The sequence below is a fragment of the Panicum virgatum genome, chromosome 2K (genome assembly GCF_016808335.1).
Source record: "Panicum virgatum strain AP13 chromosome 2K, P.virgatum_v5, whole genome shotgun sequence".
NCBI lineage: Eukaryota > Viridiplantae > Streptophyta > Magnoliopsida > Poales > Poaceae > Panicum > Panicum virgatum.
Genome location: NC_053137.1, coordinates 45,159,444 through 45,183,874, shown reverse-complemented (window position 1 = coordinate 45,183,874; position 24,431 = coordinate 45,159,444). Strand labels below are relative to the sequence as shown.

Genomic DNA, 24,431 nt, shown 5'->3' with positions numbered 1-24,431 from the left:
CGCGCGGGGCCACGGTGACCGGCCGCCGGCCGGGCGAGGAGCGTGCAGGTACGTTTCGCGTCATCGGCGCGCCGGCAATGATTGCCGGAGCGTCCCCGTCCGATCCGTCGCGTGCCGCGGCCGCTGCTGGTCCTTCCTGGCCCGGGTTGGACCGTCCCTTTCCCGAGGCAAGACCACATCATGCAAGCAAGCGGCCGGCCACCTCGATCGAGCTGAGGCGAGGCGGGGCGATCTCATCCTCCACCGGGGAGGACGTACCCGGCCGGGCTTCGGTTTGGTTGCCTGTCCCCGTCCCAGAAAGGCCATGCCCCCGCTCGCGTACGACGCGCACGCGCTGGTCCTGTCACTCCTGTAGGCACACACCGTGGGGGCATGCCTAGACAGGTGATCGATGAAGAAGTCGCCGCGGCCTGCATGCACTGCCTGCACGGCGGCGCGGTCCACACCGCACGTGTGAGCACAGCGCCGTGGACAGGACGGCCGACCGCCCACCCACCCGGCGACGATCACGCCATGGTCTCTGTGCGGCCACGGTTTGATCGAATTCGGATTCAGAATAAAAAAAAAAATCGGATTCAGAAAGAATGTGCATGTTTCAGGTTTTGGATCCCCTCTGAACGAATTCAGAAAGATGGCAGTTTCAGTTTGGAAGAGAGAGGGAGCGAGGTCAAAACAAAACGGCCCCGCACTAGAGCAGGAACGATCAGCTGCTGCCGATGCACAGTGTTGTGGGGGCAACATTCTGTTGGCCCATCGTCCGCATCCGAGCCTAGATTCTAGAGAGGTACTCGTAGCGAGGCACGGTGGGCACGCCGCCTGCTGGCGAGGTCCCCGGCCGGACCGGCTTGCCGGCGAGCGAGATCAAGCGTCCCGTCCGTCTGTCCGTCATCCAATCCAACAGTACGTTCCCTCCCATCGATGGATCGGAGAGCCCGTCCAAGCGGGGTGACCACCAAACAATGTCGGCTTCCGCTTGTCCCGGCCGTAAACTCCAACCAGCTACCGTGTTCGCTGCCTACACGCACGACCACGACACGGGCCGGCCGGCCAGCTTTAGGGTGGCATGGCATCTAGGAGCAGAGCACATCGATGTGTGGGCGGGGCTGGGGGTGGGCTAGCTTTAGGGTGGCATCGGAGTGCTTGGGGTTGGGGAGGTGAGGTCGCTCTCCGCCTACACGAGGAGCAGCAGGAGGTCCAGCTAGGTCGCCATGTTTGAGACACGGCACCTTTATGCATGGTAGCTTCGCCCCCCTTGCAGCTGGCCTGATGTGCCACCTCAAGATTCGGTTGGAGGGGGAGCCGAACAGGAGCAGTGTGGGGTGCAATGCATTGCATACTATAGATAATGTGCATCGCTGAAAAAAAAAATAATTTGCTACTATAAATAACCGCAGTCGTTCAGCAGAGTTGAAAACCAACTACTAAGTAGCATTCGCTGCGTTCAGATCATGTTTGGAACCCAGAATCACCCCGTTCGGCTGGTGGACAGCCTCCAGCCTCTACAGTATTTCCCTCTCACACAACTCCAGCTCCAACCTCCAACCACCAGTCAGGCAACAGTATTTTTCTCTCACACAACTCCAGCTCCAGCCTGCCGAACGGGGTGAATTTTCATTTGGATCACTTTGTATAGGAACATGAAAAGGGGGCAGGAATTCGTTGAGCGACGTAGGTCACCAGTTGCTGTCTGTTCCTTGTAATAGATCCCAAATGATGTTTAGTTCTCTCTGGCCTTGTTGGAACTCGATGCACGGTCTGCATGCACTCGACCACCAGGGAGCTGATGGCGTAGTAGTATTCGACGAGATGCGTACGCACTTGGTTTGGACCCCACTCCAGCAGCACTTGTGGCGAGCGGGCTACGGGCGGGCTCACCCCCGTTTCCTCGACGGGCCGCAAGAACCGCGAGTCCGCGACAAAGCCCATGGCCCAGCCCCCAGCCACGCGCCCACCCGCGGGGGGCATGGAACGCCGAACGAGACAGGCATGCAGAAACACGGCTCGGAAACGGGGAACGTGTCTGCTTCGGGATAACAAGGGGAGGGAGCAGAGCACGGGATTTTCTAGGTAGCGCGCGCGCCCCAGGAGGCCAACCAGCAAACGATCTCCGACAGCCCCCGAAAGTTTCTATTTTCGGATTCCGCGTCATTCTTTTTTGGCTTCCGCAATCCAACATCCACTAGCAGCGATAGCGCGCGCCAGGAGGGGGTGCCAGCGCTAGATCAGACAGCTAATTTTTCTTTTTGGGAAAATTTTTGTTCTCCATGATTTTCTACTTTTAAAAGTTATTATAATTTTTCTAGATAACTGTTTAGATGATATTTTTTCAGTATAATTTTAAATGATAATTTTTCAGCACAACTTGTACGAGACTTGTAACTTTTACGCATAATTTTTTTCAACCAACTTTTTGTAGAATAATTTTTTAACACAAATTTTCTAGATAACTATTAGATGATATTTTTTTTCAGCATAACTTTAAATGATAATTTTTCAGCACAATTTTTGCGATACTTGTAACTTTTACGCATAACTTTTTCCAACCAACTTTTTGTAGAATAATTTTTTAACACGACATGTATAAATTTTACGCATAACTTTTTTCAGCCTTCTTACTAAATGATAACTTTGAACATAACTTCTATCAAATTTCTCGCACAACTTTGATGAATAACATGGCATATTTTGTACAAAATATTTGTCAAAAGAATATCTTGAAAATAAAATATAAAGAAGGTAGACAAAAAAGATTAAAAAAGAAAAAGAGAAGAGAATACTAGTCAGTTCGAATATTATGCCAGTCTCAGTGGAAGGGTTATCAACACGATTATCTAGACTAAAATCTTAAGAACTGTGCCAGTGGATGTCATGGTGATGACACCACTCTTTTCTCTCTCCTCATACTATTGATACATGTTATCAAATTTAATATCCACGACACTCTTATAACACTTCCACTGAGATTGATCTTATATATCCACAACAAGTATGTATACAGCTTACGTCGCTGTTGAATCGCTCGCCGTGAAGTTAGGTCTTGTTTAGTTGCCTTCAAAATTCCAAAATTTTACAAGATTCTCCATCACATCGAATATTTCAACGCATGCATGAAGTATCAAATGTAGCTAAATAAACAAACTAATTACACAGTTTGTCTATAATTTGCGAGACGAATCTTTTAAGCCTAATTAACCCATGACGAGATAACAATTACCAAATACAAACAAAAGTGCTACAATACTTTACACCTAAAAGTTTACGCATCTAAATATGGCCTTAGTTAACAAAAACTGATTAACATGCGGCGATGAGAAATAAAAACGGTCAGCAGCCCCACCCACGTGATCAGCGGCCCCACCCACGTAAACGAGCTGGGCGGTGGGGGTGTGTTTAGTTCGCGAAAAGTTTGCGAAAAAATTGCTGTAGCACGTTTCGATTTTATTTGGCAACTATTGTCCAACCATGAAGTAATTATTCTCAAAAGATTTGTCTCGTCATTTACAACCAAACTGTGCAATTAGTTATATTTTTTAACTACATTTAATATTCCATACATGTATCGTAAGATTTGATATGATGTGCGTCAGTGAAAATTTTGATAACTTTTCGCGGAACTACACACAGCCCCGGGCATGACGCTCACTTATTTTGGGAACCGAGCGCCAGCACGCTCGCTGACGCCGCGCGTCCAATTGGATTCTCGGCAGAGCACGGGGAGAGGAGGCATGACCTCAGCGCAGGACGCGTTGCGTGCGCGCGCGCACCGCCCACCCGACGCGCAGGCAGGCGGCCGCGGCGAGAGCCGTGGCCCGTGGGCAGGGCCGGCCGGCCCCGACAGGTCATTTATGGCCTTGCGTCCGCGCCAAGCAAACTACCCTCCCCCTGCGACGTAACCTCACGCCCCCGGAGGAACCAGAAGCAAGCGATCGAATCCGAGGAACGGAGCAAGGGGCCCGGCCATGCCGTATCTCGGCGCGGCGCGGTTCCTTGTCGTTGGGAGGACGACGACGACGACGACGGGAGAGAAGCAAGGAGAATTCTCGCGATGCCAGCGGTTGGCGCCCTTGCTGCGAATCCATCACGCGGCGCGCGCGTCTCGTACGGGGCGGCTACACGTACTGTATCTTGCTGTCAGATCCCGGCCGGCGATCGGCCTGGCCGGGCCGCCGGGGAGACCGGCCAGCTCCATCTGTGCATTGTTTCGCTTCCACATGTAGTCCACGCGGGAGGATGGCGATTGGACGCTCGGGTACAGGCGCACCTTGCGTTCCGGCGGCCGGCTCGATGGCCGGCCGGACGGACAAGGGTTGACGTGCATGCTCTGCTCCGGCGTGTTGACTTTTCACGCGCAGCTTGGGGGCTCGTGCGGTCTAGTCAGCATGCAGGTCGTCCACACACATTGCCCTCGCCTCGAGTGTGGAAGGGACCAGGGACTATAGTTGTCCAACGGGCCGAGCCTGGCCCAACCCGGCCCGGCACGATTAGCCCGGATAACTAATCATGCCGGGCCGGGCCGGCCCACGTGCCGAGCGCTGTGCACGAGTACGGCACGGGGGTCTCTTTGGCGTGCCGGGCCGGCCTGATATGCCAGGCGGGCTTCGTGGGCCGTGCCAGCCCGAGCCCGGCTAGTCATCTGCACCAGACCGTCACTCCCTCAACTCAGAATGATTTCAAGATTTCAAATCTAAGATTCAAATTCACAAATAGATCACAAAACAGAATCACATTTCATGATAACAAATTTATTAAATTGAGCTGTTTTTTATGCTGCCTCGTTAAAAACCTTTGTAGGTAAAACCCCACACCTCGTGAGGACAAAACCCTACAAATGAAAAGAGTACAACCAGCTCTAAATGTTCAAATGTTCATCACAAGTTCAAGTCCACAGTCCACACTACATAGTTATACAGATTCAACATCTAGATATAAGTTTTCAAATGATTCTTCAAGTTCTTCATCCTCTATGAGATGCTGAAGTCTTGCATCGGCTTGCTCCCAGTCCTTGATCAGAGCCAACATCTCCACGACCTCAGGGCCCAGACGCCGTCGTCACTCCTCGATAATCCTGCCAGTCATACTAAATGCAGATTCTAATGATATTATTGAAACAGGAACAATCATTACATCTCTAGCTAGAATTGAAAGAACAAGATATGATAGTTTATACTCATGCCACCAGTTCAAGATATTGAAATCATCATCATACTGGTTAACAGTATCACTGTCCAGGTAGGCAGACAATTCAGAACCGGATGATAGAGAAGCACCAGAAGTTGCAGCTTGCAACAGAGCACTAGCAGAGGTTCTTCTATGCAAGGAGGAAGTAGAACCAGAACCAAGACTAGTAACAGAACCAAGAGTAGTACTAGACAAACTAGAACCAGAAGAAGAAGACTCACCACCAAAGATTCTTCCCCAATCAGTTTTTCTCTTACCTGTAGGGCCTGGTTGGGCAGCCCTTTGCAACCTTACACCACCAAACTTCTCATCATATTTAGCAAAAATAACAGACAACTCAGCCCTTACCTCAGTCAAGTAGCATGAGTAATCATTACCATTAAGCTGAGATAGAAGTCTAAGAACATTGGTGAAACCTTTCAGCTTAGCCCTAGGGTCTAGTATAAATGCAAAGGAGTAGAGCATGGGTATGTCACACCAGTATTGCAAGAACTTATCTTTCATAGAAACCACAACTGATCTTAAGTCTCTATCATTTTCATAATTATTTAGATGGCTAGCTATCTCAAGAACATGATGCAATATTAATGGAGATGTGGGGTAATAAACACCAGACATAACAACAGTGGAATCATAGAACTGTTCAAGGAATTCAAAAAAAATTTCAGCAACATACCAGTGCTGGTCTGTCAGGAGTGGCTGACCATCAACTAAAGGATGCTGAGTAGTGATGAAAACAGAGAATGTGGTCTTATGGGGGCAGGAGATGCTTTAACATAAGTAGAATTCCATCTCACATCCATATCCAAACTAAACTTGCGAGGTCTTTCACCAACAGCAATGCAATATGACTTATATGCAGCAATGCGCTGGTTAGATGAGTTTAGAAATGATATAGCAGATCTAAATGCACCAAGCATTAGCTTAAACACTTCAAGACCAGCCTTAACAATAAGATTTATGATATGACAAGCACATCTTTGATGCAGGAACAAGCTACCAACATAACCAGACAAAACATGATTAAGTTGATTAATAGCCCTAGTGTTAGCAGCAGCATTGTCCAGTGTAACAGCAAAGATTTTATCAGTTAACCCATAATCAGCAATAACGTAAGTAATACGCTCAGCAATATTCTCAGCATTGTGAGACACATCAATCAACCTGAGACCTAAGATCCTTTTCTCTAGTTGCCAATCAGCATTCACAAAATGAGCAACCACACTAAAGTAATTCTCCTTAGCATTGCCAGACCAGATATCAGAAGTAAGAGCAACAGAGGATACAGACTTCAAGCACTCAACAAGTTGAGCACGACGTTCAGTGAAATACTTGGCAAAATCTCTAGTGGTTGTTTGCCTAGACACCTTAGCAAATTTAGAATTATGAGCAGTAGTAATGTACTCTTCAAAAGCATCAGACTCACCAATGCAAATAGGCAGGTCAAGACGATCAATTAACCTACACAACTCAGTACGAGCTACTTCTGGTTTGTACTCCCAAAGGTGCACATAGCCATCAGGATTAAACTTAAGTTGAGATTGAGTCATGGCATTATGAGATTTCAAAACAAGGCATATAGGAATGTGCCGCTTCAAGTGACCAGTACCATGGGTTGATTTACCAGTGAGGTTTTTCTTGCAATGCTTGCATCTAGCACCAGTTCGACGTTCCTTACCATCAATTACCTCGTAGATCTCATCAAAGTCTTTCCAGACCTTGGAGGTAGACGCCCTCCTCTTCCTGGTCGCGCCAGAATCAGTGGCAGTGGCGGTGCTCGCGCTGCCAGTGCCAGATCCAACGGCGGTCCCCTGAGGAAGGCCTTCTGGATCCAGGTCGATGGCAACATTGTTGCCAAATAGCTCAGCGGCATCCGCAGACAGGTCATCCTCATCATCTCCGCGAAAGCCCATCGACCGCAACTCATTATTGTAGGAGTCGTCGGCGGCCATCGCCGGTCTTCGGTCCCTCACGGCCTGCACAAGGAGGAACATCTGTGAGGGGGATTCGTGAGGAAGAAGGAGAAGAAAGGCGAGTTCTGACTTATCTTTGGCCAGAGCACCGAAGACCGAAGTTGCCGTCAACGCCCTCACCGGAGTTGCAGGACACACAGACTCGCAAAGAGGGAAGAGGAGGATTCGTGAGGAAGAAGTAGAAGAAAGGAGAGGGGAGGAAGTGAGGGCCTGAGGGGAGCGGCGGATCTGGCCGAGCAGAGTCGGAGGAGGTCCACTGGAGCGGCGGATCTGGCCGAGGAGAGATGGAGGAGGTTGGAGAGCGGCGGATCTACGCGCGAAGAGGTGGGGTGCAGGTCGGGGTGGAGCGGATCTGGCGAGGAGCGGGGGAGGCGGAGGAGACGAGGTGGTGGCCAGGCGGGCGGGAATGGAGGGGGCTAGGGTTACCGGCGATCCGCGCGACAGGAGGAGGTCGGAGAGCGGCGGATCTACGCCGGAGAGGTGGGGTGGAGGTCGGGGACTCGGGGTGGAGCGGATCTGGCGAGGAGCGGGGGAGACGGAGAGGTGGAGCGCGAAGCCGCGGAGGAGACGAGGCGGAGGAGCCAGGTGGGCAAGGAATGGAGGGGGGCTTGGGTTACCGACACCCGTCCCCTCCCCCTTATATGTGGCCGGCCGGCTCGGGCTGGCGGGCTACGTGGGCTTCGTGCTCGCGGGCCGGCCCACGTGCCGAGTCGGGCCGGCCGCTAACCGTGCCGGGCCGGGCCGGCCCACGTGCCTGAGGCGCGGCCCAGGCACGGCATGACGCCTATGCCAGGCCGGCCCGGGCCCGTTTACCTTCGTACCAGGCCGGGCTGTGTACCGGGCCCAATTCTCGTGCTTCGGGCCGGCCCACGGGCCTCGGGCCTGATGGAAACCATGCCAGGGACCAACGGGCGGGGCTGCGCGCGGTATGAATATAATTGTTAACCGGCCGGTGAGGTTTAATTTGTATGAAGTCGAATCTCGATCAGCCTTCACATTTCTTTCATATAAGACCTAGTACTAATTAACTACGAACCGACTAGGTTTTCGGTGAGATCAATGCAAGCCCACGGCGGCGTGGCACCTACTTATACGTAGTTTAATCAGCCACAGCCACAGCCACGCGCAACGGCATTTGGTCCTCCTCCGATCCGTCATTTCCCTCCGCGAGAGACCTACGCGATTCGCGGTGAACTAACATGCCCCAGCTACTAGCCCTGCACCGGGGAGACCGGCCCGGCCGGGCGCCTGCCGGTGATCGAAGCTGCATGCATCTCGCAACGTGCTTCTGTCGAGGCACTGCCCCTTTAACCAGCGACCCGGCCGGCTCGCAACTGGCTTTCTCAATTCCCCCTCAGCTAGGGTGTGTACGTTCTGCCTCGCAAAAAAAAAAAAAGGGTGTGTGCGTTCTGGAGCTAACGAGAACTAGGAGAGATCTTGTACATATAATTATTAAAACCCAAGCCAAAAAAAAAATTCTAGCCTTCGTACGAACACTACGTGGCGACGAGACGCATCATCATTGCAGTGTCATGCGATTAACAAGCTTGTTAATGCGGCCTGATTGATCTAGATTTGACAGTAATCAGCGCGTCATGAGATTGTACGACTACGTTGTGGTCCATGCAACGCAGCTTGTAGTTGTAGGACGGCTTATCACACATTTACTTGAGCTTTCATTATTTATTTATTTATTTATTTATGCTGGCGAGAGAGTGAGATACGTATAGCATGCTCAGGACGGAGAGGTGCGTGTTAGGCTAGTCTCTACGCCCTGTTTCATGATATAGTTATTCAGATTGAGAACTAGCTAGGTGTAACTGGGCCAGCTGAGTTTCATAAGGTTATCTCAGCAAAATTGATGATGTTGCAGAGAATTTAATATCATGAAACTCCCGTTTAAGACTGGCCTTACATAGTATTGTATATCTTATCAGATCTCCAGAGCAAGTAGCTAGCTGAATATGCTGAGGTGGAGTAGAAAGGAGAGGAGAGAGAGAGATATGAGAAGCGGGTTGTAAACTTACAGCCGACTTCGACATAAAAAGCAAAAAACTTTGTGAGAAAGACAAAGTATTAATGGTAAAAACTAACTATTATACGAATAATGGACTGAGAGATAGGCTGCAAAGATCCTTAGAGTCAACAGCGGCTCTATTATTAACCTTGATCTCAGCCAGTTGCGTGGCCGTAGCAATTAATGCGATGTTACTCTACACTTTTAATTTCCCGCGAGCTAATCATTAGCAGTTAATGATGACGGGCATCTTCGTTAACTCCCTGATAGCTCGCTTTGGCCTATCGCCCGCCGGCCGGGGCCTCCACGCCAGAATCATTTTGCACCACGCACATTGAAACTTGAAAGGGAAATGAAGAGAGGTAGCAGGACCACTTGAGTTGCTTGCGTTGTACCAGTGCCCCACCCACCTGGTTATTAATGCCTGATTGCTAATTACACTCGAGCAATTTCGATGTCTGAATGTCGGTGCTTGCATCTGATCAAGTTATGGGTGAAACCAACTTATCAGAAAAGAAAAGTGGAAACACAGAGAGAGCGAGCACACGGGGTGTGCAGTAGCGGAGGACGAATTAAATTTGAGGTATAGCGGGTAACAAATTTGAGCACATATTATCTATTAGAGTATAAGAAAATAAAGTAGATAGATAAATATGGAGTATATTTATCAAAAAACAATGTATGGCGCTTGCCATGCTGGTCCTCCGCCACAGGGCGTGTGGGTTCGCGCTTTGCCACACAACACCAAACACCAGCACACATACTACGCAGAAAAAATGCAAACAAAATCCTTTTGCAGTTTTTTTTTAGTGATGCATCAACTTTGGTTTTGAACTTTGTTGCAGCACACTGCCACACTGGTGATAAAAAGGAGAAACTTATCAAAGCACACTGGCGTGTAGAGTCAAGATCCATGGAGCATTGGTCAGTAATGATATATCATTATACATTTTAAACATTATACGTGATGTAATAAGTATATGGACTGGTGCCCCTTCTGGTCTGAAGCTAGCTGGATGTTTTTCATTATCTAAAATTATCTATAAAAAAAAAGCATACTAAGTGATCGTATCATGGGTGCCTTTTATACACTGAAAAGGGGGGGAAAGAGGTGTCAGATAATTGTAAAATGTTGGAAGTAACGCTTGTGTCAACCTTGTTTCATCAACTTGGATTTACCGTCACGCGTCAATACAATTAAATGTTGCAAACTACAGACCAACACCCCGATCGAGTTGACTCCACCACAGTTTGGGTTGCGCATATAATGCATCAGGCAACCAAATAAAAACCCATCATGTATATGCATACCTCGATCGATCTGAATGCATTAGAGTATATATCGGCATCTAAATAACCGTACCGTACCTTTTGGCAAAAGCTGGTCTGGGCGCAGATTAGTATTAGTTTACCCACAGATTAAAGCTCACCGTCGTCGTTTGACCCAGATTCTTCATCCCCGGCCCCGGCGCGGCCGCGCGCGCTGATCTGAATTAACAAAGGCCGGCCGCCTCGAGCCAGCGTGCCGATCGAGCGGATGACGCTGCGTCGTCGTCGAGTCGACGACGATCCTCCTCGTGGACGCGCGAGATCGATATCTCCGTCACCAAATAAACTATCGATCCTTCATCTAAAAATAAACTATATCGATCGATCTCACTGACACTGAGCGTACGTATTTCCAGTTTTCCACTGTTCAGTTCCATCGAAGAGACAGATATGATGGATTAGCAATTTCAGATGTACTAGTTCCCGGAAGTGACGTACGCTAACTTTGGCCGTGTTTGGTTGTACGGTGAAAATTTTTTCACCCAACTTTGACCACTGATTTAGTGTATTAAATGAAGTCTAATTACAAAACTACCTCCACAACCCCCGTGTAAATCGTGAGACGAATCTAATGAGATCTTTGACCACGCGATTAGAGAATGATTACCGTAACATCACTGTAGCAAATCATCAATTAATTATCGTCATTAGATTCATCGCGAAAAGTTACATCCGTCCCTGAAAATTTTTTGCAAATAGACTTCATTTAGTACTCAAAGTTTTACAAATAGACTTCATTTAGTACTCCATGCATACGAGATTCTCTTCTCGAAAAACGTGTGCGAAATTTACCAAACGTATACATCAGGTCGTCAGTTTGACATGCATGGCTGCCCACTAGCTAATGCGGTGTCTGCTGACTCGGGATATCCCCACGCCTCACCAACCGGCTCCATTAGCGGATGTCGTCGAGGCAAAATAAACCCGAGATTTTGACGAGGAGGGACGATTTGCTTCCTTTTGTTTTCTTAAACGTCAGGCCCCGTTTGAAACGCGAGAAAAATGGCCTCCAGCAAATGTCTGAAAGTCTGAACTGAGAAAAGGAGAGCGATTTCTCATCTTTTCCGAGTGATCAGCGAGCGACGGCAGTGTGAGGGAAAAGTTGAGAACTTTGACAAGCCTTCTAGAAGAAACGGAGAGGGAGGAGGGGGGAAGGGGATATTGCCGTACGACGTCACTGCCTCGTTTATGCCTTCTGTCGTCTGAAGAAAGTTTCTTCAGGCTGAAGCGCGCCGCACACGGAAAGGGTCCCGTGCTGTGCTGTGTGATGGAGCGCACGGGACACGGCCCTGCAGACCCACGGATTGACACTACGCACCACCTGGCGCGGCGCACCCTGAAATGCTACTATTAATAAAGCCCAAGGCAAATGCTGAAAGCCTGAAAGCGAAACTAAGCGGGCAATTAGCCCGGCTGATCGTGGTGTAAGCACTGCAAATCTGCAATTGTGGAGCACTACTAGTCCCACGGACGGAATGGGGCCGTGTTCTCAGAGCAGAGTTTTTTTTTTCTTTTGAAAATACAGAGCAGAGCGTTGAAGTGAGGAAAAAGAGGCGCACAGGCAGCCGCATAGGGAGGGCGAAAAAGGCTACGCCAATGCATAAGGCTGGTTCCAACAGTGGGTCTGCAGCCCCCAGCCCGCAGCCACAGCCACATCAGCGCCACGTCAGCTCTCGCCAGCCCACTCGACCCCAGCGCTCCATCAGTGAGCCAGCAGCCTCAGCCCACAGCCACGTCAGCGCCACGTCAGCTTTTCCATTCCAGACTTAACCATTTCAGAACGCGTTCTTTTATAATTTAAATGGACACAATAACCTCATTTTATTAAATTTAAAAATTCGGAAATTACATAAAAATTCGAAATAAAAATTACACGACAATTTAAAATAAAGGAAATTACATAAGAATAAAAAAATTACATAAATCTAATGATGATTTTTGTTCTAAACATGCTCAATCAAATCCCTCTGAAGCTGTGAATATACTTGCCCTGATGTCATCGCGGCCTCTCTCTGAAGGCGAATTGCTAGACTCGGCGGTGCGTTGTAGTGGATCGCTGGTCCGACGAAAGAAGTGACAGTCTCATAGTTTTCGTCAAACGATCCGCCTCGCTCGTCATCGATGATCATATTGTGCAAAATAATGCAAGCACGCATGATCAACCCAAGAGTACGTTGAGAGTAAGAACGTCCGGGAATGGCGAGTATGTTGAACCTCTTCTTCAATATCCCGAATGCACACTCAACATCTTTCCGCACTGATGCTTGCTGCTCTGAAAAAAAGCGATGCTTCTCCAGTTGTGGAAGAGGCACGCCCTTCATGAACACCGGCCACGAGGGATATATACCGTCAGCAAGGTAGTATCCCATATTGTACTCATGGTTGTTCACGGTAAAGCGCACCGTGGGCTCCTATCCTCTAATGGCATCAGTGAACAACGGGGACTGATTGAGCACGTTGATATCGTTGTTGGATCCCGCAACACCAAAAAAGGCATGCCAGATCCAACGGTCATATGAGGCTACGGCTTCAAGGATGATGGTTGGATGCTTGATGTCCCCCCTGGTAAATTGGCCCTGCCAACCCACTGGACAATTGCTCCACTGCCAGTGCATACAATCGATGCTCCCTAACATACCAGGAAACCCACGCTCCTCTGCCTTAGCTAGTAGACGCTGAAGATCCGACTCAGTAGGCCGACGATAGAATTCAGCCCCATAACACTCAATGATGCCCTCACAAAAATTCTCTAAACACTCTAAAGCAGTAGATTTACCTAACTTGAGGTACTCATCGATCGAATCTGCGGCTATGCCATACGCTAACAGGCGCAAGGCAGCAGTACACTTTTGCAAAGGAGATAAACCTCTACGTCCAGTGGCATCAACTCTTTCAGTGAAATATGAAGAATATTCACCTAACCTTTCCGTAATACGTAGGAAAAGACTCCTACGCATACGGTACCTTCGCCGGAAGTAGTTGGGAGGATAGATACAGTTGTCGGTGAAGTAGTCGTTGAGCAGCCTGGTGTGAGCGTCTTCGCGATCACGATGGATGTAGCGACGAGGACCCCGCCGTCTTGAGGATGAAGCTTCCATCTGTGCCTTCAGCGCGGTGATCGTATCCTCAACGACGGCGAAGAGAGCATCGCCTAGCCCGTCGCTTGAACTCGAAGAAGACATGGCGTGGGTGAGGAAGTGAGTGAAATGGGGAGTGAGAGGTGTGGAATGAGCTCCAACCAGCCCTCTCTATTTATAGATGAGTTGGGGACGAAATTTGTGATTTTTTGGAATTTTTTTCGAATTTTTTGGAGTTCAAACGGTCAAAAACGGCTAATTACAACGGCTAGCTGACGTGGCAGCCGTTGGCCAATCACAGAGCGCCATGTGGCAGCCGACCGGACGCCGGGTCGGTACCGACCGGCCGGGTCGGTACCGACCGGCCGGTACCGACCGCGCGCGGCTCCAACGCCGGTCGGTACCGACCGCCCGGCCGGTCGGTAGCGCTACCGCCCCGCGCTCTCGGTTTCCGCGCTTACCGACCGGCGCGGGTCGGTAGCCGGGTCGGTACCGACCCCCGTTGGAACCAGCCTAAGGCAGAGAGAGGGCATCGTCGTATTGACATTGCAGCAAGCAACGAGAAGGGCGGCTTTGGCAGGCGGAGGGAGGCCAGAGGGCAGCAGAGGAAGAGGAGAGAGAGTCTGTGTTCACGTTCAAAATTTTTCTCTCCAAACTTCACTATTCATCTATCGCATCAAATTTTTTACCTCATACATGGAACATTAAATGTATATAAATAAAAAAACTAATTGCATTGTTTTGATGTACATGACAAGACGAATCTTTTGATCCTAGTTAGGCCATAGTAGGACAATAATTACCACAAACAAATGAAAAGTACTATGGTGTGCTATAGTATCCGATTAACTTTTTTTAACCACTATTTTACAGATGTAAACACAGCCTCTGGAGGGTTGAGTTGGTTGGGTGCAGTGCGGGGAGGGAAGTTAATAATATCCCATCACTCACACGCCACGGCGCCTCCTCCCTCCTGCAGTCCTGCTGGTCGCCGTCCCTGCCTCCCTTCCTCCACCCAGCCCACCAGCACACCGCTCTCTCCTTAATTGCCGCGTTCGATCCCCCCTCACCGACCGCTCCTTCGCAGCGGCGCCGCACTGCAAAGTTCTCCCGCTGCGCTGCTTTCTCGTGGCGCGGTGCATGGGAGCAGGGCTCTGAGCGAGCCCCGGAGGAGGAGGCAGAGGCGGGGGCCGGCCGCGGCCGGGGAGCCAAGGGGAGGGGAGGAGGATGAAGTTCATGAAGCTGGGCTCCAAGCCCGACGCCTTCCAGTCCGACGCCGCCGACGTCAAGTGAGCACACGCCCCTTTTCTCCACTTTGCTTGCTCTCTCTCTCTCTCTCTCTCTCTCTCTCTCTCTCTCTCTCTCTCTGTTGCTTTCTATTCAACGCTGCTCTTTGCCGGACGCTCGAGTTTTTCTCTTTGCCGGACGCTCGAGTCCTGCTTTCGGGATGCTGATGGAGTGATGATTATGCGAGGACCTAAGGCTTTCGGGGTGCTGGTGGATGATGCGACAGTGTTCCCCGCGGTTAGGGGACGCGTCAAAAATCTCTTCTTTTTCATCTTCTAATTTGAATCGAGTCCCTGCAAAGAGCTAGGAGCTAGATTAATCCGTGCTCGTGAAGTTTTGTGGCATGGTGGTGAAGGTGGCGGGTGCTAACATGGGGGTGGTTTGACACCAGCGTTGCTTGCATCACCATGTTCTTGTTTGGACTGTCCTGCTTTGGTTTCAGAATAACCAACTCTTTTGTCCTTTCGTGCCTCGTCCCTTGATTTCGACGGGACATTGTACTTGGATTTTTTTTGGTATATCTTTTGCCAATGCTACCAAATTTGTTCGTACTTCTCGTTTCTTCCAAAATATGGGCCTTTTTCATCTGAACTCGCCGTTTGAGTTGACTCTGTTATTTTCTGTTTCCCTACCAGTTTGTGCTTTTTTATGGGTCTGGCAGTATGCTCCGCATTCTGTTCAATCTGTTCCATGCCGCACATTTATGAAGTAGATCCATCTAAAAAATTATCAAGTTTTTTTATTTCTCTCTTCTCTGTTCTTTCAAGCTGGCATTCCTTGTTTTTCTTGGGATTAGTTGTTTGTGTCCATCCCCTTGTCGCCATACTACTTGCTAGCTGTTCAGCGATTTTAATTTACAGTGATGGGCAATCCTCTGATTAAATAATTACTTTCGCCGAGATGCGGTTCATCATTGGGTCATTGAGCTGAACCCTAGTCTAATTGCAGTGTTCTTGTTTGTCCTGGATTTCTTGGTATCCGTTAGTGCTGTGCCTGCGTTTGAATCGGATTGTTCTCATTTATTTCCTGGCTAGAAAGTATGGCTTTGTTGTAGGCTTTTTTTATCATAATTTGTACTTGCTTCCTCTGCTCTTTTGTGGCTAGTGCAGGTCAGATCTGAAGGGTAGGAGCATTATGCTTTACTGTGGTATTATTTTATGGTAGATACCACTACGCCTTGCTATTTGATTTGGGCAACTTGGTAAAGTTAGCTGGGTTAGTTTATTGTTGAGGAAAGTAGAAAACGATGGTCATCTCACCATCTTCGTAAGCACTAAGTCTTCCTGTTTGATTTGGGCAACTCGGTAAAGTTAGCTGTGCTAGTATATTGTTAAGGAAAGTGGAAAACGATGGTTGTCTCACCATCTTCCTAATCATTGATCAGTGTTCACTTTTCCTTCTGTTAAAGAATCCATCACAAGTTGCTTCATCATCACTCGTCTTTTGAAACAATCCAGTAGTATTTCTGTACCACTGATGAGTGCAAAGTGCCAGTGGTAGTGGCATAAAGCTTAGAATGTGGTACGGGATCCTGTGGTGATACTCTTCTGCAGTGGGTTAACCGCATGAAGAAATCACAAGCAATCCGAGTTTGAGTCGCCCATATGCTCCTTCAAAGGGAGAAAAAGGATGGTGTTGAGCTCAAGTGAACATGAATGATTTTGGATCTTAGTGGTTATACCATTGCACACTTGTGCTGTTTACCAACTCGGTGGTGCCTTTGCGCTGCTTATTTTAGATGAACTGGAATAACTGGAAAGCGAGTTGTACAGTCTAGTAAACAGCTACAACATGTTTGCCTCCATTATTGGCCAGTAGTCAGGTCTTTGCCGGATCTTTAGAGCCTAAGATAAGCTTGATGGGTATGTTGTTGTCGATATGCGTGATAACTGATGATTTATGAAAAGCCATACATTGGTCGGACACGCAATCGACTGTGAATTATTAATTTTTGGTGGCTCTTAGGCTCATAAATTGTCATATTGATCTTAGGTTGTCAGTGACTGATGTGAGTAATTGGAGAGTGGACTCTAGACTCTTGATTAGATGATAAGAAGTTAGAGAAACTATTGTTTCCTATTATGTGGCTAGAATATTTATCTAGTCCTTACTATTATGAAAATTGCATATGTGTATTATTAATTTATTATGCAATATGCTTTTGCTTAAAGTTTGTCGCTGATGCATGCAGATATGTGGTCTCTGATCTTGCAACAGATGTTGTAGTGCATGTTGGCGAAGTGAAATTTTACTTGCACAAGGTTAGCTCTCACTACTTTTCACCTATGTTACACGGATACTGGTACGGGTATCGGATACGATACGTATCGGATACGCGGATACGCACTTTCCCAAAAAACACTGATACGGGGATACGGCTAGGATAATTAATAATTACACATAAATATCACATAGATATTCAGCAAGTGAGATTTTACTCTTGAGTAACTTCCCCTATACTCAGATGTGCAATACTTGCATGTCCATATAACATTACCTCTATAACTAGCCTTCTCTAAAAGCACAACTGATTCCACAAGGGGTTCTTCAGTTGCTGCTCATCTAGTTCTACAGTTCTATTGCAGCAAGTTCATCATTTTGTATCATCTCTTACTACCAAAACAGCATTTGGGTGGGCTGATTACTGCTTTGGGCTGTATCCCATCTGGCCCAAAAATATCGGATACGCGTATCCAAGCAAATACGTATCCGTTTTTTCAGGATACGGCTAGAAACGTATCCGAGGCGTATCCGGGGCGTATCCGTATCCGATACGTATCGGATACGGATACGCCACCTCCTAGGAGTATCCGCGTAACAGAGCTTTTCACGATTGGGCTGCAGTGTAAATTTATCTTTAGATTAATCATGAAGGTGGTCTAATATACATAATTCCTCATTTCGTGAGGCCTACTGGCCGGGAATCCAAATTTGAGGGGTTATCAATCATAATTTGATAATAGAACATTCTCAGCATTTATGTTTTGCACATGTTGCTGGGCGGTCTCTTTCCTTTATCTACCAGACACTGCTTCAGATGTTATTTTTATTGACATTTTCATTGTTTTATTCTGTGGCACTAGTTGAGCTGAAAACCCCACAGAAGAAAATCTTGTTATTTTGAGACTAAATAGTCTAGCCACCAATTACTGCATCTTATCTGCATTTCACTTACGTTTTACTTTGAATATTTTTTTACTTTTACGCTGGATATGGTTCATATAGATAAAGATATATGAGTGTTGATTGCCTTCTATTACATAGATGACTATAATTCTGAAACATTTATGTTTGACTTTGGTGTCATATGCAGTTTCCCCTTCTGTCCAAGAGCGGCAAGCTTCAAAGATTAGTTCTTAAGGCCACTGAGGACGGGACTGATGAAGTTCATATAGATGACCTTCCTGGGGGAGCAAAAACATTCGAAATATGTGCAAAGTTCTGCTATGGGATGGTTGTCACCCTCAGTCCGCACAACGTTGTTGCAACAAGATGTGCAGCAGAGTACCTTGAAATGACTGAAGATATGGAAAAGGGGAACCTGATATTTAAAATTGAGGTCTTTATCAATTCCAGCATCCTTCGTAGCTGGAAGGATTCCATCATTGTTCTCCAGAGCACAAAGGCAATGTTACCTTGGTCTGAAGAGCTGAAGGTTGTGGGTAGATGTATCGATGCCATCGCTTCGAAGACATCTGTGGATCCAGCCAATGTAACATGGTCATATAGTCATAATATCAAGAAAGGAGTAGCTTGTGCTGAAATAGTTGAATCGACAGGAAAAGCATCACTAGCTCCCAAAGACTGGTGGGTTGAGGACTTATGTGAATTAGATGTTGACCTCTACAAGAGAGTTATGGTTGCTATCAAATCCAAAGGGAGAATGTCACCCGAACTGATAGGAGAGGCCCTCAAAGCCTATGCTGTTAGATGGCTGCCAGACTCTTATGATGCCTTGGTTGCTGAGGATTATATGAGGAGGAATCAATGTCTGGTTGAGACAATAATATGGTTGTTGCCGTCTGATAAGAGCTCTGGTTGTTCGTGCAGATTTCTCTTGAAACTGTTGAAAGTTGCTATATTAGTTGGAGCAGGGGAGCATGTGAAGGAAGAGCTTATGAGAAGGATCAGTTTCCAGTTGCACAAAGCTACCGTTAAGGATCTCTTGTTACCTGCTGCTTCACCTAATGATGGTACATATGATTCTCAGTTGGTCCATAATCTTGTCCAGAGATTTGTTGCAAGAACTGCGTTGTCTCATAATGGTGGTTTTGTAGAGAAGTCTGACGAAAAGATGATCGAGCTCAACTTTGAGCAAGAGTCAACTTTGTCGGTAGGAGAGCTTGTTGATGGCTATCTGTCTGAAGTAGCTTCAGATCCAGATCTTTCATTGTCTACATTTGTTGAGCTAGCAACAGTTGTGCCAGAAGTGGCTAGACCTGTTCATGATGGCCTATACTATGCGGTCGATGCATATCTCAAGGTATGTTCAAGATTGAAAAAAAACACACCTTAATTGACCTAGATTTATGCTCAATGGTTGGTATTGTACTATTGTACATTGCTTGGTTGTCGATGTTATTAATAATGAATTTGCATTTTATAATCAGGAACACCCAGACATAAGTAAAGCTGACAAGAAGAAGATTTGCAGTCTGGTGGATGTCAAGAAGCTCTCCCCAGATGCATCCATTCACGCCACACAAAATGACCGCCTGCCGCTCCGGCTGGTGGTGCAGGTCCTCTTTTTCCAGCAGCTGAGGGCTGGCTCAAGCAAAGAACTCGTCCTGACCGACAACAGAGCACACGATTGCATACCGCCTATGACAGATCAGTGTGACCCTTGTGAAAGGCGGATACCGAAACATCCAAACTCTTTGAATAAGCAGGTGACAAGCTTGAGCGCAAGGGAAAGCGAGCACCACCGGATCAGCGAGCACAGGGGCAGCAGGAACAGCTTCAAGGACCAGCTGGGAGGCCTCCTGCTGCAGTCGCGGTCCAGGAGGATCTTCGATAAGCTGTGGAGCGCCAAGGGGCAGGGCGAGCATGGCGGCAAAGGCTCAGAGACGTCTGGCAGCTCGCAGAGCCCGCCATTGTCAGCAAAGCCCACCGAAGTGAAGCCCTCCCCTCTTCCCCCTCTTAGGAACAGGAGGTACTCCGTTTCATAGGGGTTTTTTTGGCTCTCCTTCTAGGTTAGCTCTGGGTTAGGCTGTTGTACAGAAAGAAGGAAGCTAATCAGCTGCTGCTCGTCCTTTTTGTAAGCAGACCAAAACTGCTACTCTCTATGTGATCATGATGTAGCTTTTACTGTAGCCAACTGAGAGCAAAGATTTACCAGGACCTTCACCCTTGAACTAAAGAATCAGTGAGCAACTAGGGTGAAAACGTTCAGGAGATTTATGTTAGCACATGTTACCCGTTGTCTAGATCACATCCAAGATATGAAAATTTGATGAACTCCACCAAAAAAAAAAAAATAGATGGTTGCAATTAGTAAATGCTGAGGCAGATAAACCTGAAACAATCACGTTAAATCATGTATCAGATAATAACATTGGAAGACAACCCCTTCCATTGGGCAAACACGCAAAGCTGGTATGTTATTATCTCTTTGTAAATTCCACACCACCAGGTCTGCATAAATCGGACCTTAACTGGTTCATCCGTTTATCTGACTAGTTCTTGAACTCTAGTAACCGCCCCTCAGAGCAAGCACAAGATGGAGGACAGAGCCACCTTCGATGTTGTAGTCCTTTGCGGTCTTGTCATCAGCAAGCTGCTTACCAGCATAGATGAGCCTGCAGGGGTGACCAAAATCGCTTCATTAGTCAATCAGGAAAGGATAAATGGTTTCAAGAATAAAAGATGCATTTGCAAGAGAAGAAATGGTAGCAGTTGTGTCGTTCAAAACCAAAATCTGCAAGCTATGCAATATGCATACCTCTGCTGCACAGGAGGAATGCCTTCTTTCTCTTCAACGCGCTCCTTGATCCTGTCGATCGTGTCAGTGGGTTCAATGTCGATCTCAATCTCTTTCCCAGTAAGAGTCTTGACCTTGATCATAGTGCCACCCCTGAGCCTGAGGACCAAGTGAAGAGTTGACTCCTTCTGAATGTTGTAGTCAGCCAGTGTGCGTCCATCCTCCAGCTGCTTGCCAGCAAATATCAGGCGCTGTTGATCCGGAGGGATCCCTTCCTTGTCCTGTGACAGGGAGAAAAATAACATGGCAGCTCTTCAGCACCCAATTGCAGGACGTAGTGACTGCTAATAGAGCTTTATTGATATGTCCCGATGGAAAATCAGGGGCATGATTCAGATCAAACTAGGAACAAACTACATAAACCAAGGATCTAATTCTCAAAGTTGAAAGACAACGATTCCACATGAACTTTTCCTATAGGAGATGATTGGACAATGAATACATACTATACAGAGACCTTTTATCTTTAAAAACAGAGATAACTTGGACAAAGAGCAAACAGGCATCAAATTTTCTGGGAAATAAAGTAAACGATACCTAATAAGCCAGGGAAAAGAATGAGGCTTGTACATTTGACCATTATGCTTTGAAATATTGAACTCTAGAATAGGAAGCATTCAAGACAACCACTCTATCTCAATTCATGAAATTACTGGAAGCATTTATTCCTTTCAGAAGACTAATTTAAAATCTAAAGAACAATAAAATAAGAGAATATATTCTTCCTGGTTTCGTCATGGACTTCATAAACATTACCATGAGCGTAAGGAATTGAATTACTCACTATACAACTTGTACCAAACTCCATTGAATGGACCTCACTTAAAAGGTAAACTACTTCTAGCATTAAGAAAGAATCATGAAAACCCGATCCAATTTTAGGAGTAATCGTATTTAAAATAGCAAAATTGAACTTAATATAATATTGCTCAAGCAGTCAAACACACAATCAGAGAGGCCATGCCATATCTGATCAATCTCTTCCCTTCCAGCAATCCAAAATACCTCTATAGTCCCCCAAACCAAACCTAAATTATAAATATTGCGAGATCAATCGGATAAACGCCGGATGAACTAGGGTCAAATTGACAATATAACTAGGACAAACATAAACTGAAACATCTACAGCAGCCGATAGATCGATCGAACCCTCGACTCGTCGCAGAATAGGTCACTGCCAAGCTACCGACTCCGCCGCCAGGAGCAACGAAGAGCCGCGAGCAAGAACCGTAAGGGGGGCGGCACGCACCTGAATTTTGGCCTTGACGTTGTCGATGGTGTCGCTGCTCTCCACCTCGAGGGTGATGGTCTTCCCCGTCAGGGTCTTGACGAAGATCTGCATCTTCTACTCGCTTCTTCCTCCCTCGCGCTACGGGTCAGGAGACTGGAGGGCGCCGAACTCGAACTGCGTGAGAATTAAGCTGAAGAACAACCCCAAAAAAAGCTCTTGTTTTCTTGTGGTCTATACTCAGATTGGGCGAATTTATAGGGGTTAGTGGCGGCGCGACCGGGTGCTCCTCCACTCCAACTCGACTTGGATTCTATTTTTTTAATTATCAAGGATATATATAATATTATTCTTATTTTTTAGATAATAAAATACTAAGCACAAACATATCTTTACAAAATATTTATAAAAAATAAAATTTGAACTTGGAAGTGACTTTTTTTTGAGATCACACAGTACAACTCCGACACTCACAACGCACGTATACTCACACCCATATGAACACACGTACGCAAACCCTACCCCTATGAACATCTTCGAAGACTGAGCCGGCAAATCCTCGATATCGACTTAACTCAAACTTTAAAAATAAAATATGTACAATAAATAACTTTTAACTTGTACGACTGTGTGGTTGCGTGCGTATCTAATCACAAGAGATACTTGAACAAAAATAAATTTCCTTATTTTTTTTAGAACTGCTGTATACATGTTACCGATAGAAGTAATTATAATAAGATGACAAGAGTTCAATTTATCTAGGTGGTTGCTCACTTATAATCAAACTGTAGAATGTGACATTAGTTGCATAGAAATATTTTCTTCATTTGATCTAGTAATAGGAGGAGGTTCCTCGATTCGCCAAGTCTATGGAGGATGGAGGCAATGGCGGACCCAGATTTTTCCTACAGCCTGGGCCACTCGGGCACGTCGCGTCACTCATCCGATGCCTGTTACATTGCGTGGGCTGCTTGAGCTGAAGATTAATCGAAATCGTGTACTGTTGAGTGCTGTCCTTGGCACGTCCATAGTGACGCTCGCCAGCGGGAGCCCGGGCCAGCGCCCAGGCTCGCCGGGCCTTGGGTCCGCCATTGGATGGAGGCATGATGTTGCAATAGGTCTAGGTGATTATTGGCAGTGGCGGAGCTTGATCTCCGATTTCAAAAGAACGAGAGGGGCCGCTCTTTTGCTACAGTAATGAACAGTGTCAAAATTACTATTCATTACATGTAAAAAATGCACAGCCAGGGGCAGGGACCCCTTTGGCCCGCATGAAGCTCCGCCAGTGATTATTGGTGTTACAACAACCGATTGAACTTTTTCTCAGGTGTTGCAATGAGTGACTCATATTGTTGCATAGCATTTCTCGAGGGTTTTTCTCTTTCTCTTTTCATTTTTTTTGCGAATAAAGAGTGATTTCATAGATTACTTATGGAAAGGTTACAATCACAAGCAATCAACTGCTCGACACTATTTCTCTCTCTCTCTATACATGACTCAACTCTTTATCTTTTTATTGGGTAGGAGTAAGCTATTTTTTTTGATGTTGCACACTATGTGTTGACCATGCTGTTAAAGAAGTTTTCGGGTGTTGCATATTGTATTTTTAGATGTTATTACAAAAATTTTTGAATGTTGCATGTAACATGACACATGTGGTGGTGCAGCTGGAGTTTTACAAGTTCAGCCACCGTCCGGTATAGCTTTGAAAGTTGGACGTCCAGACGCTAGCAAGTCCGTTCAACTAGAAAGAAAAAGATGATTTAATACTCCCTCCTTTTTATATATGACGTTGGGTAGTATAAAATTGAACTATCCAACGTCATATATATAAATGGAAGAAGGGAGTATATTATAGTTAAGAATAAAATAGGCACCCAAATTCCTTGGACAGTGATTTGAACTCAGTTGGGCTTAGCGTATATCTACACATACTGCAACCGAATTAGGCTCAATTCCTTCAACGCATTTTGGATGGTGCCTTACTATGAAAGGGGCCTTTAAACTATATAATGAAAGAGGACTGAGGTATCCTCGATACGATAGGTATGATCAATGATCGCTTGATGAATATGTACCATCGTAAATAAAAGAACAAATAAGCTGTCCGGCACTCCGCTACCACCACCACAAAATATTTGGAACATAACAAGCGGAGAAGAGAAAAAAGAGAGCTGCAGGGTGCAGATTCTCGCCAAAGTTGTGCTTACATTCCACGCAACCTGAAACAAAAAAAAAGGAAGGCATTTGCGTGCGTGAACCAACGGCATCCACACGATATGAACACCGGCACCAGCCACCACTGCGTTGTATATGCAGTCACCAGAAAACCATGTGGTGCTGGCAATCGGGAGGAGCAATG

General features: G+C 46.8%; 2 protein-coding genes across 2 annotated transcripts; one reads left to right on the top strand and one right to left on the bottom strand.

Moving 5' to 3' along the window:
- Positions 1 to 14,501: 14,501 nt before the first annotated feature.
- LOC120695666 (BTB/POZ domain-containing protein NPY1-like) lies at positions 14,502 to 20,220 on the top strand. The gene is made up of 4 exons (XM_039978877.1): positions 14,502 to 14,863; positions 17,053 to 17,122; positions 18,175 to 19,344; positions 19,472 to 20,220. Exons 1-4 carry the CDS (start codon positions 14,802 to 14,804, stop codon positions 20,027 to 20,029), a joined length of 1,860 nt encoding a protein of 619 aa, XP_039834811.1. The 5' UTR covers positions 14,502 to 14,801; the 3' UTR covers positions 20,030 to 20,220.
- Positions 20,221 to 20,359: 139 nt separating this feature from the next.
- On the bottom strand, positions 20,360 to 22,376 carry LOC120695667 (ubiquitin-NEDD8-like protein RUB1). The gene is made up of 3 exons (XM_039978878.1): positions 22,091 to 22,376; positions 20,803 to 21,062; positions 20,360 to 20,659 (listed from the first exon to the last, which is right to left on the bottom strand). The coding sequence occupies exons 1-3, from the start codon at positions 22,181 to 22,183 to the stop codon at positions 20,551 to 20,553; spliced, it is 462 nt and encodes a 153-aa protein (XP_039834812.1). The 5' UTR covers positions 22,184 to 22,376; the 3' UTR covers positions 20,360 to 20,550.
- Between the last annotated feature and the right edge of the window lie 2,055 nt (positions 22,377 to 24,431).